Source organism: Mesoplodon bidens, assembly GCF_964165515.1.
Source record: "Mesoplodon bidens genome assembly, chromosome: 1".
In the NCBI taxonomy this organism is placed as follows: Eukaryota; Metazoa; Chordata; class Mammalia; order Artiodactyla; family Ziphiidae; genus Mesoplodon; species Mesoplodon bidens.
This window is the reverse complement of record NC_138176.1, coordinates 183,383,319-183,400,365: the sequence shown is the minus strand read 5'-3', so window position 1 is coordinate 183,400,365 and position 17,047 is coordinate 183,383,319. Positions and strand designations below refer to the sequence as shown.

Here is a 17,047-nt window from a genome sequence, read left to right as displayed (position 1 = left end):
CCATTTTCACAATACTAGAACTAATAATCCTAAAATTTATATGGAACCATGGAAGACCCAGAATTGCCAAAGCAATTCTGAGGAAAAAGAACAAAGCTGGAGGCATAACCCTCCCAAGACTTCAGACAATACTACAAAGCTACAGTAATCAAAATAGCATGGAATTGGCACAAAAACAAATAGATCAATGGAACAGAATAGAGAGTCCAGAAATAAACCAACACACCTATGGTCAATTAATCTACAACAAAGGAGGCAAGAACATACAATGGAGAAAAGACAGTCTCTTCAACAAGTGGTGTTGGGAAAGCTGGACAGCTACATAAAAAAATCAATGAAATTATAACACTCTCCCATAGCATATACAAAAATAAACTCAAATGGTTTAAAGACCTAAATATAAGACATAATTCCATATAATTCCTAGAAGAGAACACAGGCAAAACATTCTCTGACATAAATTGTAGCAGTATTTTCTTAGATCAGTCTCCCAAGGCACAAAAAAAAAAGAAAAGAAAAAATTAAAGCAAAAATAAGCAAATGGGACCTAAACAAACATAAAAGCTTTTGCGCAGCACAGGAAACAATCAACAACAAAAAAAGACAACCTACGGAATGCAACTGACAGGAGTTAATATCCAAAATATACAAACAGCTCATACAACTCAACAGCAAATAAACAAACAATCCAAACAAAAAATAGAAAGAAAACTTGAATAGATATTTTTCCAAAGAAGACATACAGATGGCCAACAGGCACATGAAAAGATGCTCAACATCATAATTATTAGAGACAAGTAAATCAAAACTACAATGAGATATCACCTCACACCTATCAGAATGTCTATCATCAAAAAGTCTGCAAACAATAAATGCTGGAGAGCGTGTAGAGAAAAGGAAACCCTCCTACACTGTTGGTGGGAATGTAAATTGGTGCAGCCACTATGGAAAACAGTATGGAGGTTCCTTAAGAAACTAAAAATAGAGTTACCATATGATCCAGCAATCCCACTCCTGAGCATATATCCAGAAAAGATGAAAAACCTAATTCAAAAAGATACATACACCTCAATGTTCATAGCAGCACTACTTAGAATAGCCAAGACATGGAAACAACCTAAGTGCCCATCAATAGATGATTGGCTTAAGAAGATGTGGTATATATATCTATATACCACATATATGTATTATAATATATTATATATATAATATTCCATTGTGTATGTATATGTATAAACACAATGGAATATTACTCAGCCATAAAAAAGAATGAAATATTGTCATTTGCGGCAATGTGGATGGACCTAGAGAACATCATACTAAGTGAAGTAAGTCAAACAGAGAAATACAAATATTATATCTCTTATATGTAGAAACTAAAAAATAATACAAATGAATCTATATACAAAACAAACAGATTCACAGACACAGAAAACAAACTTATGGTTACCAAAGGGGAAAGGGAGGAGGGGGTAGGGATAAATTAGGAATATGTGATTAACAGATACAAACTACTATATATAAAATAGATAAGCAATAAGGATTTACTGTATAACATGAGGAACTATATTCATAATGTCCTGTATAACCTATAATGGAAAATAATCTGAAAATATATATATATATAACTGAATCACTTTGCTGTACACCTGAACCTAACACAATATTGTAAATCAATTATACTTCAATAAAAAAAAAGTAGGAGGGTTAAAAATGGGTAAGAGATTGATCCAGAAATAAATGGGAGAAGACACAAATATATATAGGGATTGAAAAAGGGAATATAACCATGGATTCAGCAGGTGTAAAAAGACCTGAGATTACTGTGACTAGCTTTATGCCAATAAATTTGAAATGTAAGACAAATGGACAATTCCTAGAAAAATGTAACTTATCAAAAATAACTCAAGAATAAACAGAAAACTCACATGGTATTATAACTATTAAGCAGTTTAAACTTTTTCCACAATGAAAAATACCAGGATAGTTTAGTTTTTACAGAGTACTAAAGAGAAAGGAGCTGCACAGAGAACCCCAGAGATCTTCAAAGGGTTTCCAGTACTCAGCAAAGTACTGATCAGTTTATACTTGTCTAAGGAAACTACCCAAGGCCAGGGAAAGAACTCAAAGGATGAAGAACAGTGACTATTCCTACCAGCCACACTGGAAAACCTTATAAGTTGTTATTTTAGCAGGGTGCTCTACAGTAAGAAGCCTTGGAAGCAGTTCAGACAACAGTAAATAAAGCCCTCCCAGGAGTTCCTATCTCCTTCAGATCTCAAGAAATTACAGATGTCTGTGACCAAACTCATAGCTGATTGGAATTTCTGGCAACAAGACTACAGCAGTATTTGTTGGCCACTGCACTTTTGGACGCAAGGACCCCTCCCTTTGTAGGCCCTGCTACTGCTAGCCTGTTACTGGGCCTAATGAGACAGATGGTCTCACCAAAAGAAAAGTCATGATTCTCCAACCTAATAACTTATTGTGCAATGGGTTCTCTTTGAACTAAATTCCCATGAAGTAGGACAAACTCCCAAAAGTTCCACTGTCACATGGAAATTTTACCTCCAATTAAGGGCCAAACCTGGCTCCTAAAGCCTTAGCCACTTCCGCAAATAAATGGCTGCCCATCCATTAGACCTGCAGTTTCCAAACAGTGGTAGAGGTGTCCCTGCACGCTCTAGCAAATTCACAGGGGTACCAAGGGATATTTTAAAATTTCAAGACAAACACAGCCCGACGTGATATCTTTCAGACACTGCATGAACTACTAGCTTTAGATAGAACACAGTTTCAAAGTTAGGTTACATTCTATTCGATAACATCATATATTTGCAAAGCTGAGTTTTTAGCAATTGTTGTGATAAAAAGCAAGTATATGTGAAAAATCAATGTGGATCAGGAAATAAGATGGTATCTAATCTGATACCAAGGTTTGAGAAGCTGTGCAGTCAGCGTCCAATAGGTACATACATCCCATTAGCAAGTCACTGTGGTTAAAAATGAAATAATAGTTTTTAAAACTTTTTATATATATTACTTCTTAAAAATAGCTACTAAGATATTAGGACATAAATACTTATTGAGCTGTTTGAGTTTACTTAATAAATGGAATTTTTAGGCATTTATTTTAGCCTAGGGACACTGAAAAAAATTATGACAACACTAAGGACACCATGAACCAAGAAAGTCTGAGAACCTCTGCATTAAACAGTACAAAGCCTCACCTACTACTTTATCCAAACTATTGGCTCAATGGGGGCCTTACCTGTAAGATTTCACACCTGCAAAGACAGCTGCCATGCTGTGAGACAGTCTATGGAGAGGCCTATGTAGTTAGGAACAAGGGAGGCCCCCAGCCAACAGCTCATGAGGAACTAAGGCCTTAGTCAACAACCCACTAGGAACTGAATCTTGCCATCAATCATGTGAGTGAGCTGGGAAGCACATCTTCCCCGGTCAAGTATTATGATGACTGCAGCCTTGTGAGAGATCCCGAGTCAAAAGACCGAGGTACACTGAACCCAGATTCCTGACACAGCAACTATGAGACAATAAATGTTGTTTTTAGCCACTAAATTTTGGAGTAATTTGTTATGCAGTGATGGATAACTAATACAGGTGTGAGGGTCAGTTTTATGTATCAACTTGTCTAGGATACAGTCCCTAGTTATTCAATCAAACATTAATCTAAGTTGTTGCCTTGAAGATATTTTGTAGATGGGATTAAAATCTATAATTAGTTACCTTTATATAAGGGAGATTATCCAAGATAATCTGGTGGGCCTGATACAATGGGTAGAAAGGCCTTAAGCACTTAGGCTTCCCAAAAGAAGAAATGCTGCCTGTGGGCACAGCTTCAGCTCATACCCAAGAGTTCCAGCCTGCCCTTCCTGACAGCCTGACCTATGGATTTCAGACTTGTCTTGCTAGCCCGTACAATCATGTAAGCCAATTCCTTACAACTGATTCTGTTTCTCTGGTTGGAAACCTTGACTGATACAATCAGCATGAACAAGTCTGGTGGGTGAAAGTCTGGAGGGGGTTGGTAACGAAGAGTTCTCCCTTTTCCTATAAATATGGAATAAACAGTCTGAACAGCCTTCCAAATGTTCTAGGCACTGATTCATAATGTGAATTTCTCGAGGTGATGGATATGTGATATGTCACTTCCTATCTGGTTTATCTATACGGAATCTTGTTGAATCCCCAATCCCAGACAACAACACAGAAACTTCGCTACTTCCAGGGAAGGCTAAAAGAGTGTCCATCAGAACCAATGAAGGTACTTATATTTGATGAACCCTTAAGTGCTAGGGGTGGATTTATAAAAAATAAATCTGGATAGCTCTGTAGGTTCATCTTCTTTCCCCCTTTTGATGGCTTAGCAGAGAGTTGCCTCAAAAGGTCTGAGTAAGCTCAACAAAATAGACTAACACCAGCCACTGGAGTTCAGGGCCTCTTCCTTTCTAACAAGATTACTTTTGCAGTCAGGGAACACTGATATTCCCTGCCCCCATGACTCTATTAACATGTAAAATATATTTACATATATACCGTCTGGTCCCTCTCCATGGAAATACTGTCCAAAATACCAGATGATCTATGACCAGCCTGTTCAGTAAAATGATGAGAGTTCAGGGGATGAGGTATACTCTACTATTTCTCTGCTTATAAGTTTTCTTCCAATAAATCATATTATATCTACACTGTAAGGTGCATGAAATCTCAAAGCTATGGCTTCCTACCAGGTATTTATAATTCATCTATAGTCCTCCCAATCCAAGTGCAGTTTTCAGATGGGGTCATTTTAAACGATGAGGAATGTAGCCTGATTACACAGCTGACAGTCTACTTTTATCAAGTTTTCTAGAAAAACAGTATAAAAGAAGGTTAACCTGTGGTAATTTTCCCATAAGGACGGATCAAGGGTTTTGTTACCATTTACTTACTCCCATTATCTTGGATTAATACGAGTATCTTTGACCACCAGGAATTATCCTCTCCACTTCCTAACCAACTGAACTATTTTCTTTAGCTAACTAGTTTTTGTAAGGCCCACATACATTTTTATCTTGAAAATCACAAGCAAGTTTAAAGTAACAGCACAGGACTGTGTTAGCACACTAAATTTAGCACAGTATAATTTTTTAATCACTTTCATAAATGCTGCCTTTTTACATCCAGAGGTATATTCAGTCACAATGGAACAAGGTTCTGATTATATCCTCCTGGCTTGAGCTTTTAAAACCCCTGGTTATTATCCTTCATAGTGTTTCAAACAGCCTAGCTTTAATGATCACTTCAGGGTGTTTTTGATCCTGAGTTCCCATTTGTTATCTCCAGATGGCAGCAGAGGACATTGGTCAGACTCCAGTTTAGAGGTAAAGCAACACAATCAAGTGCAGTGGCCTGACTCTGCCAGAGCTCTCCAAACAAATAGTACAGGTGAGCCTCCACGGAGGTTTTCCCTTGTGGCTGGTCTGGAAATTAACCTGCTGCGTAGCCTCTGCCTGACTTTCTGGGCAGGCCTGCAGAAGTTTGCCCACTCTCCTCCCCTTTCCTCACACTGGGCTCATAACACACTTCCCCATGTAGGTCTGGGACTTGGCTCATTCTGAATCAACCCAGTGGCTCCACCCCTTTTGTTTATCGTAATGCTACTCACAAACATGAACTCTGTGGGCTCCACTGCCCACCTCTGTTCATCAACCAGATACGAGTGACTGATCTGGCCTACTGCAGCTACCGTAGCCAGGGTTTCTGCAGAACCAATGCCTCCACAAATAGCATTTGGCTGAGTGCATTAGAAGCACCAAAAGTGGTATCATTTTGTCAGCCCAGCTGCAACTGGGTTTCTGGCTATAATGTGCTGGTAAAATTGAACAGGTTCTGGGGTGGAGAATGGGGGTTCTGATTTGTAGGGTTTGCTGATGTCCATGGTATAACTCTCATCCACGGCCAATTTCAAGCCATCGTGACGTATGAGGAATTGCCAAGAGATATATGCCCACAGTCAGCTCCCGTAAGCTGGCATGAACTGACTCCAACTGGCTTCGGTTTTGGTCAGGTCCAGTGTATGGTTGGGCGAGGGAAATGGGCACTCTTCCTCTCAACATAAATTTGCTCACTTCAGTCTTCGTCTGCCCCCTCAGGGAGAACAGTTGGTCTAACTTCCAACTCAGGGCCAGGACTAAGGTGAGGCAAATGAGGTGTTTAGAGTGCAAAATTTAAGGAGGCGCTCACTCTTAGGATCATGCAGGTGCAGGTTGTGCAAGTATATGACCCTAGGTATGAAGACATCCTTAAATTTTGTGCCCCAGGGATCTCAATGGCCACATAGCTTCTGCCATTAAATCAAAAGTGGACCAGCTCCCCTCCCCACTCCATCTCACAGGTATAATCTCATCAGCACTTCTCTACCTGTTCTTTTTTATCTCATAATGCGCTGGCACATTTGAGTCAAGGTCTAAAAGTCTATCCCACTTCCAAGGCCCTACTTCAATACTCGCTCTGCTTGACCAGCAGCTACAGTTTTGGGTTCAGCTAGACAATCATACTCATAAGACTCCAAAAGGCATCCCCTCACCAGTTTACTCAGTTTTGCAGAAGAATGCAAGGCAGGGAACACAGCATACCTATTAAAGGGTAGCATGAGTGATACACCTTCAATGCAAGTCCTCACAGCAGTCCAGGACTATCCTTCAGTCCCCAGAATGACATCTCAAATACAAGAAAACAAGGTTACACAGATGGGTGCAGGAACTATCCTAGCTTAGTAGCCTCATGCCACACATAGAAGACAACATCTCTTATATCAATCACGCCATGAGTATACTCCAGGACTCAGCAAGAAGAATACCTCAGTATGTCACACCACATTCAGGAATGCCCAAAGCTATGGCTTCCCTCCAGGTATTTATACTTCATTTACAACCTCCCAGCTCAGATGCACTGTAACAATCAACGGTTATGTTTACCATTAGGCAGTGTTGTATGGTTACACAGTTGTCATTCCACCTTTAGTAGATTACAGAGAAATAGTGCTAGAAGAAGATCAACAAGAGGCCATTTTCATAAGAGGAAGGAGAAAGGGTTTTGTTAACCCTTTACTCATATAACCCAAAGCACAATACCATAAAATTTCAGAACACTGGCGATAAAGAAAATATCCTAAAACCTCCCAGAGGGAAAAACAAGTCTCATTCAAAGTTTTAGTAATTAGAATGGCTTCACACTTTTTTTTTTTTTCGGTACGCAGGCCTCTCCCTTTGTGGAGCACAGGCTCCAGATGCGCAGGCTCAGCGGCCATGGCTCACGGGCCCAGCCGCTCCGCGGCATGTGGGATCTTCCTGGACTGGGGCACGAACCTGTGTCCCCTGCATCGGCAGGCGGACTCTCAACCACTGCGCCACCAGGGAAGCCCGGCTTCACACTTTTTAACAGCAGTATCAGAAACTAAAAGACAATGAAGGAACATCTCCAAAATTCCAAGGAAAATAATTTCTAAGACAAAAATACAAATCTACAAACTATTATTCAAGGTCTCAAAGATAGATTTTTCAAGTATACAAAGTCTCAGAAAATTTGCCTCAATATCTCTTTTCTCAGAAAACTTCTGAAGAATCCCTACCCCTTCCAAACTAAGGAGTAATTCAAGAAAGAGAAGGAAATCCAAGATATAGGGGATTCCTCATAGGGTAGAAGCAAAAGAAAGTCTCAGAATAGTAGTGAGGAGAGATTTCAGGATATTTTCATAAAGCAAGATGATGGAATCCAGGAGTATATCCAGAAAGAAAAAAAAAAGAGAGAGAGAGAATCTGATATACCTAAATGTATTAAGAGGAGATTTATATTTCTAAGCATTCAGGGGGTGAATTATTGATGGGATATAAAAAGCTAAGGAAACAGAAAATCATACAACTAATAACTCTGAGGTAAAAGTAGTACTTAAAAACAAAACGGTACCAGTCTTTACTACACTGCGAGAATGGGAAGGGGAAATGCACAAATGTTGAGGAGGGTGGTGGTGATCAGATTCTTCTAATTCCCTTCTCCCCTGCCTCCCCACACGACAGAGTCTGGAAGAGCTAATTACCCTCTTTTCAAGATTTTCTTGTAGTTACAGACGATCAAGTAGCTGTTCTGGTAATGATATGCAACCAGAAGTCTACTCGGAATTTCTGGGAAAGCTTTTACTCTCCTGATTAAACAGGCAGATTTGGCTGGATCCTCCTATCCTTTCTTTTTGTCTTGAACATGGATTGATGCCTACAGCTGCCAACAGTCACACTGAAAACATGAATCAACAAACCAACATGCTAAAATTGGTGGATGACAAAGAGTCTGAGTTACTCATGATGTAGTTGAGCCCCTGTACCAACTCTGGACAGCCCACCTCTAGACTTCCAATTAAATGAGAGCCGCCAGGCAGGTTTTGTTCCTTGGCCTATACCCACTAGATGCTAGCAGCAACTAAAGATAGTCGTGACAATTAAAAATGTTTCCAGTTATGGTCAACTGACCCTAGTGGGCAAAACTTCTAGTTGAGAACCATTACCTTATATTAGTATTTCATTTTTTTAACTTTCAATAATACCGTAAATGTATTACTTTGATACAATTAAATTATGAAAAAAAGAAACTAACAGTATGAAAAGAGCTAGACGAGAGACCACCAATGTTTTGTCTCCTTTCAAAACCTCCCAATTTTCTTCCTGACCTCTCCCTGGGCCTAAGAGTCTCACTCCTTCTTTCCCAGACAAGCACAGACAGAACAGAGACACTTACCACCTAGAAATGCACACTCATAATGGCTGCAGGTCTTGTTTGTGCTTTGAAGGATAAGGTTATTGCCAGCCCCATCCTGTGACACATGAAAAACCTCATTCAGAGGTATTAAAATAATTCTTTCACTTTCTTTATCAAAAAATTTTTCAACAGCAATTCCAAAGCATGTGTTGATGGTTAACAGAACGTCTTGGTCATTAGCAACTTGAGGTTTGGTTGAATATGCCAAGGTGAAATGGCCAAATCGGACTTGGTTTAGTCCTCCAAATGTAAATAAAGTAGTCTGCCTTACGCTATACACCACATTTTTGTAACTGTTCTCACAAGATCTTCTCAGCAACTGCAGAGCTTTTGTCAGGTAAAAATGAAAAGCTTTGAACTGGAAGCCATAGACATAATCTTTTCGAGACTTGCCAGCCATTTTCCCAGCTTCATTGAACAGATGGTAAAAGGAAGTTTGCTCTTGAGCTTCAGAAATATATGCCATCAGGGCTATTCCATGGTTATCCTTAAAACCCATAGGGAGAAGGAGCTGAGTCTTCCGAGCTTCCCACTTGGCTTCTGCATTTTCCCACACATCTTCCAAGAGCTGCAGGCTTGCTTTTTCCTCCTTGAGCAACTGGGGAACATATTTGATTTCCATCCTGTCAGTGCATTTCAGGTATTCATCATCAAATGCATTAGCTGCCATATCTAACATTTCAGCTTGTACCTTCAAAGGAAAAGGGCATTAATACTCTTGAAATAAAGATATTTGGTGTACATCATTTCTCTCAATTTATCGCATCCACCCCCTCATGCCAAGACTCTCTCCCTTGCTTACAATGAACTTTGGATATGTTTTTACGTAGGAAGTATCTTCCACTGCTAATGATAACTTTTCTCACATATTTGTATGGAAGAGTAAATGACCATGCCTACAACTCATTCGTTTGAACTCTGTGGTACAGAGGAAAAGAACAATGAGGGTGAAACTGAAGAAAACAGGTGGCAGTCCTGGCTTTGAACAATATTCTTAGCTAATTTCCTCAACCACTCAAGACTGTTGAGTGAATTTGAAATACCTTGTGTGAAACACTTTACATGAAGGATAAATATATAAAGGCAAATATTACCCCTTCTGCTTTGAGGATGCCCCCTCCCCCTTGTCTGTGTGGTTCGGCTAGGACTGATTCTGCATCTTCAGCCCCTATGATAAGCAACAATGCAGGCTTAAAAACCAGAGCACTCCCAGAAAAACAAAAGGTTTTCTTTCCCTATAACCATAAGCTCTAAGGATAATACTGGCTTGCAGCAGCCAATAGTTATCCATTTAGTCCCATGGAGAATCCTGTCTACAAATAAAGCCAACAAAGGGAGGTTTGCAGAGCTGAGAGGTGAAGAGAGAGATGAGGCCCTGATAACATTACTTAAGGCCTGAGTCTAGCTTTACCTGGAAACTGTATTTTACTTCAGTCATAAGAATCAGTAAATTCCCTATTTATCTGAGCTAGTTTGAATTGTCTTTCTGTTACAAGTAACTGGAAAAGGACTAAGCATCTTTCAATGACACACATAACGTAAGAAGCAGGGCAGTGTAGTGTAACGAACACTACTAGCTTTGAATCAGATAGATCTGGGTTCAAATTCCATTTCTGTTACTAACTAGGTACTAATTACTTATGGGAAAGTTACTTGACATTTCTGAGCTTCAATTTTTTTCATCTAAAAAATGGGGATAACATGAGGAAATAATATCTTAATTGCAGGATTGTTGTGAGGATTAAATGATATAATGAATATATGCAAAGTCCTTAGCCCCATGCCTGGCACATATCAAGCCTTCAACAAGCTGTGGTTATTCTTATCATTTTGTAACAGGAATATATGTACAGTCTTCCCTCAGTATCCATGGGGGATTGGTTCCAGGAGCCCCTGCAAACACCAAAATCCACAAATGCTCAAGTTCCTTATAAAACTGGCATAGTACAGCCTTCCCCAGTGGTCCAGTGGTTAAGGCTCCGTGCTTGCACAAAGCAGGGGTGCTGGTTTGAACCCTGGTCGGGGAACTAAGATCCTGCATGCCATGTGGTGCAGCCAAAAAAAAAAGGCACAGTACAATGAATACAGTGGGCCCTCTCTATCTGCGGGGTCATGTAAGTATGGATATGGAGGGCAGACTGTATTATACTGTAAGTTCCTCAAGGGCACGATATGTATCATATTTATCTTCTGAATTCCAAGCATCTAGCATAGCAACTGGCAAAATATTTAGTTCAAGTGAACTAAGTAAGAACCCTGTGCTCAGGCCTACGGATCAAAACACAGGATGAGCACATCTGCCCAGAGACACCATCTAAGGGTTTCTACAAGTAAAAGGGTAATGCCCTCCATATCATTGTCTCTTTCCACTACTCTATACTTGTATGGTACACTGACTGCATAAGTTGCAACCTCAGTTGGAGACTTTATAGAAACACTTAGCCAGGCTCTGTTAAAGTTGCAGGCTCCATGTGAATGATTCTTAAAGTGTGTGAGTGTGTGTGTGGAAAGGAAGAGGCGGTGCAGGGAACCAACTTAAGAAAGCAAAATATAACTTGATTCCATATCCCACACTATCTCCTTCTCACTATCTTCTCCCCTCATAGTCAAACTTCTTCAAAAAGACATCTATCTTTGCCATCTCCGTTTCATTTCCACTCATATCCCAACCCTCTTCAATCCGGTTTCCCACCCCCATTCCTCCATCCAAACAGCTCTCACTAAGGAAACATTTCTTCTTAGACTCCTTTGCAGATCTAGCACATTTTAGCTGGCCATTAAATGCTGGTGTTTCTCAAGGCTACTTATTTTCCAACTCTCAATTCTACCCTTAGGCAATTATATAAGACCCATAGTTTCAGTTATCATCTGACCTGTCCTGTAAGTGCAAGATCTGTACAGCAACTGCCTACTTAATAACTCCACTTGAATTGCTCAAAGACCCTTCAAACAAAACAATCTAAGACCAATACAAAATTTAAAATCTTACTGCCTACAACTACCATGAACCTAGTCCTTATATAAAACCATCTATTCATTTGTGAAATTTTCTTAGATTTCTCCTTCTCAGTCACCCCTGTGGCCACTTCATCATTAAGGCCTAACAAACTTCTCCAGAGTGCTTTCTGTATGTGAAGCACTAAGTGTTCATATATATTAATTCATTTAATCTTCATGGTAACCCTGTGAGGTAGGTAGGTACTATTATTTGTTCCTTTTTTAAGGATGAGGAAACTAAGGCACAGAGAGATTAACTTGTTTGGGATCGATATTTGAACCCAGGCAATCTGGCTCCAGAGTCCGTTCTCTTAACCAAAGTGTTGTGTTTCTGATGATGATGATCACTGACATTTATGTAGCACTTTTTTTAAAAAAAAGTTTAATTTTGTCCTCTTAACAACCCTTATGAAAGGCTGGGCAGACAATTTACAACACCTTTTTATGAATGTAGGAATTGTGCTGGCATCAGAAATTGTCTTGATTACCAGCCACAGAATATTCTGGGGACGTCACTGAGACCCCTGAACTCCTGGGTTTGTAGGTCACTTTCTTGAAGTGGAAATTTGAGCTTCATGAGATCAAATCATTGCCATCTCCTAGCCAAGAAATGCACTTTCCTCCACAGCACAGAATGTACCAGAGTGCATCTTGGGTGCCAATGCCTATTTTATCTTCAAGACTTCAACATCTTACAAGACATCACACCCTGAAACCACCACCCCACATTCCTCACATCATATCAAGGGTTGATCCAATATGATCCTGTCTTTCCCCCTGTGCTTCTAACCAGTCTCTGCATGTCTAATTTTAGACATCAAGTCTTTCTGGCCAAAGGCCACCATTGATTGTGTGTTCTGTATAGTGAGTACCTTGAGCACTGAAAAAGCCCACAAATGCCACCACAATTCAGGGGAAACTGAATGGACAAGGAACAGGTACAAAGGCTAGGTGAACACACTGATTATATTTTCTTCCTCTGAGTTATCCATTGAAACAAAAGCCTATATGGATGAAATTCAATTACCAAAAGTTTATTACAAAAATGTAAAAATGCCCTAAATGGTTAAAAAAGAAATTGGTTAAACCAATTATGAAACATTCATAAAACAAACACATCAAATTTATGTTGCAGAAGAATATTAAAAAGGCAAATCAAGGGCTTCCCCGGTAGCGCAGTGGTTGAGAGTCCACCTGCCGATACAGGGGACACGGGTTCGTGCCCCGGTCCGGGAGGATCCCACATGCCGCGGAGCGGCTGCGCCCGTGGGCCATGGCCGCTGGGCCTGCGCGTCCGGAGCCTGTGCTCCGCAACGGGAGAGGCCACAACAGTGAGAGGCCTGCGTACCGCAAAAAAAAAAAAAAAAAAAAAAAAAAGGCAAAGCAAAACCACAGTGAGATACCACCTTCACACCCATTAGGATGGCTATAAGGATAAGGAAGAAAAAGGAAAATAGGGACTTCCCTGGCGGCACAGTGGTTAAGAATCTGCCTGCCAAGGCAGGAGACAAGAGACACAGGTTCGACCTCTGGTCTGGGAAGATCCCACATACCTCGGAACAACTAAGCCCGTGCGTCACAACTACTGAGCTTGCATTCCACAACTACCGAAGCTCACGTGCCTAGAGCCCGTGCTCCGCAACAAGAGAAGCCACCACAATGAGAAGCCTGTGCACCGCAACAAAGAGTAGCCCCCGCTCACTGCAACTAGAGAAAGCCTGCGCGCAGCAACAAAGAGCCAACACAGCCAAAAAACGGAAAATAGCAAGTGTCAGCAAGGATGTAGAGAAATAGAACCCTCATACCCTGCTGTATAAGTAATTAAAATGGTACAGCCACTGTGGAAAAGTTTGGGGCACTTAGTCAAAATATTAAACATAGAGTCACATGACCCAGCAATTCTACTCCTGGGTATATACCCAAGAGAACTGAAAATATATGTTCCCACAAACAAAAACCTTTGCATGAAAGTTTGTGGCAGGACTATTCATTCATAAGAACAAAAAAGTGGGGCCAACCCAAATGTCCATCAGTTAATGAATGGATAAAAAATAATGTGGCATAACCATGCAATGGAATATTATTAAACTATAAAAAAGAAGGATGTGCCAATATACACTGCAACATGGATGAATCTTGAAAATGTTATGCTAAGTAAAAGAAGCCACACAAAAGGCCAGATATTGTATGATTCCATTCAGATAAAATGTCCAGAATATGCAAATCCATAGAGACAAAGTGCATCCCAGGGGATGCAGGGAAGAGGGAATTAGGCTGACTGCTAATAGCTACAGGATTTCTTTTTTGGCATGATGGGAATGTCCTAAAATGAGATAGTGGTGATGGTTGCACAGCATAGTGAATATATGAAAATCACTGAACTGTACACTTTAAAATGGTATATTTTGGGGACTTCCCTGGTGGAGCAGCAGTTAAGAATCCGCCTGCCAATGCAGGGGACACGGATTCAATCCCTGGGCCAGGAAGATCCCACATGCCGCAGAGCAACTAAGCCCATGCGCCACAACTACTGAGACTGCACTCTAGAGCCCACAAGCCACAACTACTGAGCCCGTGTGCCACAACTACTGAAGCCCGTGTGCCTAGAGCCCGTGCTCTGCAACAAGAGAAGCTACCACATTGAGGAGCCTGCACACCGCAACAAAGAGTATCCCCCACTTGCCGCAACTATAGAAAGCCCACGCGCAGCAACGAAGACCCAACACAGCCAAAATAAATAAATTAAAAAAAAAATTTTTTAAGTAAAATGGTATATTTTTATACGTGAATTATACTTCAATTTTTAAAAAGTCACACTGCAGACCAGGTAACAGAATATACAGTGATTCTATAAACAATATATCAGAATATTAAATTTAAAAATGGGTAAAATTTTAAGAATTTAACACATTTTTAAAGAATGTACTTCAAGTCAGTGGACAAACACTCATTCAGTAGTGATGTGAGAGCTAACAATGTGGCGGGAAATATCAAGTGAGATACCTGGCTCATATTTTACATAAAAATATGATACAGAATGTTTAAAGATTCAATTGTAAAAAATAAAATCATAAACTCTCTATCAGAAAAAAAAAGAATACTGAATGTGGGAAAATAGTCACTATATAGTTTAACGGAAAACATGTAGATAAACATTGCAGTGTCATCTGAAGAAAAATACATATTTTTAGAATATCTGATGCCATGGACAGACATCTGTAGCACAATATTAACTTAAAAAGGTAAAAAAATACTATATATAGCTATATATAGCTATATAGTTATATATAGCTATATATATTTTTTAGCTATATATAGCTATATTTTTTTACTATATATATATAGTAAAGATATCATATATATATATATATATATATATATATATATATATAGTGTGAATCCATTTTTGTAAATTACAAACATAAACACATAGAAGAAAGCTGAGAAGAATACACACCAACAGACTGAGTCTTTCCCTCTGGGTGGAAGATTGTGGATGATTTTTACTTTCCTCTTTTTGATTAATTTTAATTTTTCAATTTTCTACAGTTAACACGTATCAGTGTGTAACAGATAAGATCTACTTGTAAAAAACTAATTTACCTACTGTCTCTGTTCTCATTTCTATCATCAACCCACACAAATGCCTCAGGCAACCTTATATCAAGAGTTCCCATTCCAGTGACCACATGCTTCCCATTCCTAACATTACCTGGAAGATGTCCATTAGAATCATAGGTCCCAGCAGCATGGTGACCATTTCAAAATGTCCTGCCTTCATTTTTCTCTTCTAAATTAAAAAGAAAAAATTCCAATTTAGTAGACTTAAAGACAAGGTTTAGGGAAGTAGAACATGATGACACACTATATATATTTTTTCATTCTGGGTAAGAGTGGGTATCATAATGGTTAGGAAGTGATTATTAATAAATTTCCAATGGCTGGAAGGGTCATTAGACTTTGTCTGGTGGTCTAACACCCTCATTCTACAGATGAGGAAACCAAAGCTCAGAGAACTTCAGCAGTTTGCTCAAGATTAAATCTGTCCATTTCCATTCTCTTTTAGACATGTCGTCTCTCCCACCATAGTCACTGGTAGTCATTTTTTCTTCCTATCTCTAAATCTCCCCTCAGCATACAAAGGAAATCACAAACTAAAAAACAACCATTTCAAATTGGTCCCCTAGCTCCCAGTCTCCAAGAATTCTCCAGGAGTTAGTATCCACGCATGTCATCTATTCTTTGATCCTCTTTGCAAACCAAGTCATGCCCATTTGGCTAGGATGGAGGGCCAGTAGTGGTAAAAACCAGAAGGTTATCCGAGGCAGTCTGCTTCTCCCAAATATTCACATTTAAGAGAAGCGAAGGATAAAACAAGTGTTTTGCATAACTTTCTGAAGGCAGGAATAAGAAGGAAATGGGTAGGAAGCAATTCTAGTAAGATTATATAATTCTATTGGCTGAATGCCCAATATTCATCCCAAAGTTCATGAGACAGGAGCAGGTAAACAGGAGGGTAAGAGGCCATCAAGGGCTGAAGCTGTCCCAGAGCCATTAACTGATTCAATTAAAGACTGGTTTATAGTTCCTTCCACATACCTACAACAAAGTTGACATGGCTGGAACTGAACTGAAATCTCTTTTTTTATCCTACCAATCACCGTATTATGGCATCTGAAAATGGGGAAGAACAGCACAAGGGAAAGAAGATAGTCTTCCCTTTGGCCCCAGATCCCCATATTTATTCAGGAGCAGTTTCTTTCACTAAAGATATCAAAAGATAGTACAAACATGCCACTTTTGTGTGAAGCTTCCCTTTAAAAGAAGATTTGGAAAATAATACTTGACAGATAACTGTCACAAGGCAGTATGTACCAAGCAAGGTCTGAATCAGGATTTTCTTGAAAATTCTTCACTTCCATAGTCTGAGTGTAAATAAGTCAAAATGTTTACCTGGCTTTTCTGCCTGTGGAGGTTTAAATGATGCTAGGTCTCAAACTGTTTCCCCAGTCTCTCAGTGGTGGTGAGCGTGTCTTCAGGATAGGAGGCTGTTGACACTGAGAGCTGAGAAGGGAATGCTTTTCTTTTTATAAACATCCCCAGCAATAGCTTGGCAGTGGCACATTACCTCATTTGTGTTCTGCTATTTATACCTGTCCCCCAGACTATCCCTTGGAATCATTACTGTTAACACATGAAATCTCCAAGAGGCTTGTAAAGCCACAGCAATTCCCTC

The 17,047-nt window shown here is 39.7% G+C and overlaps 1 protein-coding gene across 1 annotated transcript in view; it reads right to left on the bottom strand.

Annotated features, from left to right (window-relative positions):
• Nucleotides 1-15,601, bottom strand: part of ART3 (ADP-ribosyltransferase 3 (inactive)) — a gene marked incomplete at its 3' end in the record, with an annotated part of 35,932 nt that extends 20,331 nt beyond the window's left edge. Inside the window, exons 1-2 of the mRNA XM_081257691.1 lie at nt 15,524-15,601; nt 8,794-9,505 (exon numbers count right to left, since the gene is read on the bottom strand). Coding sequence (XP_081113817.1) covers nt 8,794-9,505; nt 15,524-15,592 — 781 coding nt within the window. The 5' untranslated portion in view covers nt 15,593-15,601. The remainder of the gene's footprint in view (nt 1-8,793; nt 9,506-15,523) is intronic.
• Nucleotides 15,602-17,047: the final 1,446 nt, after the last annotated feature.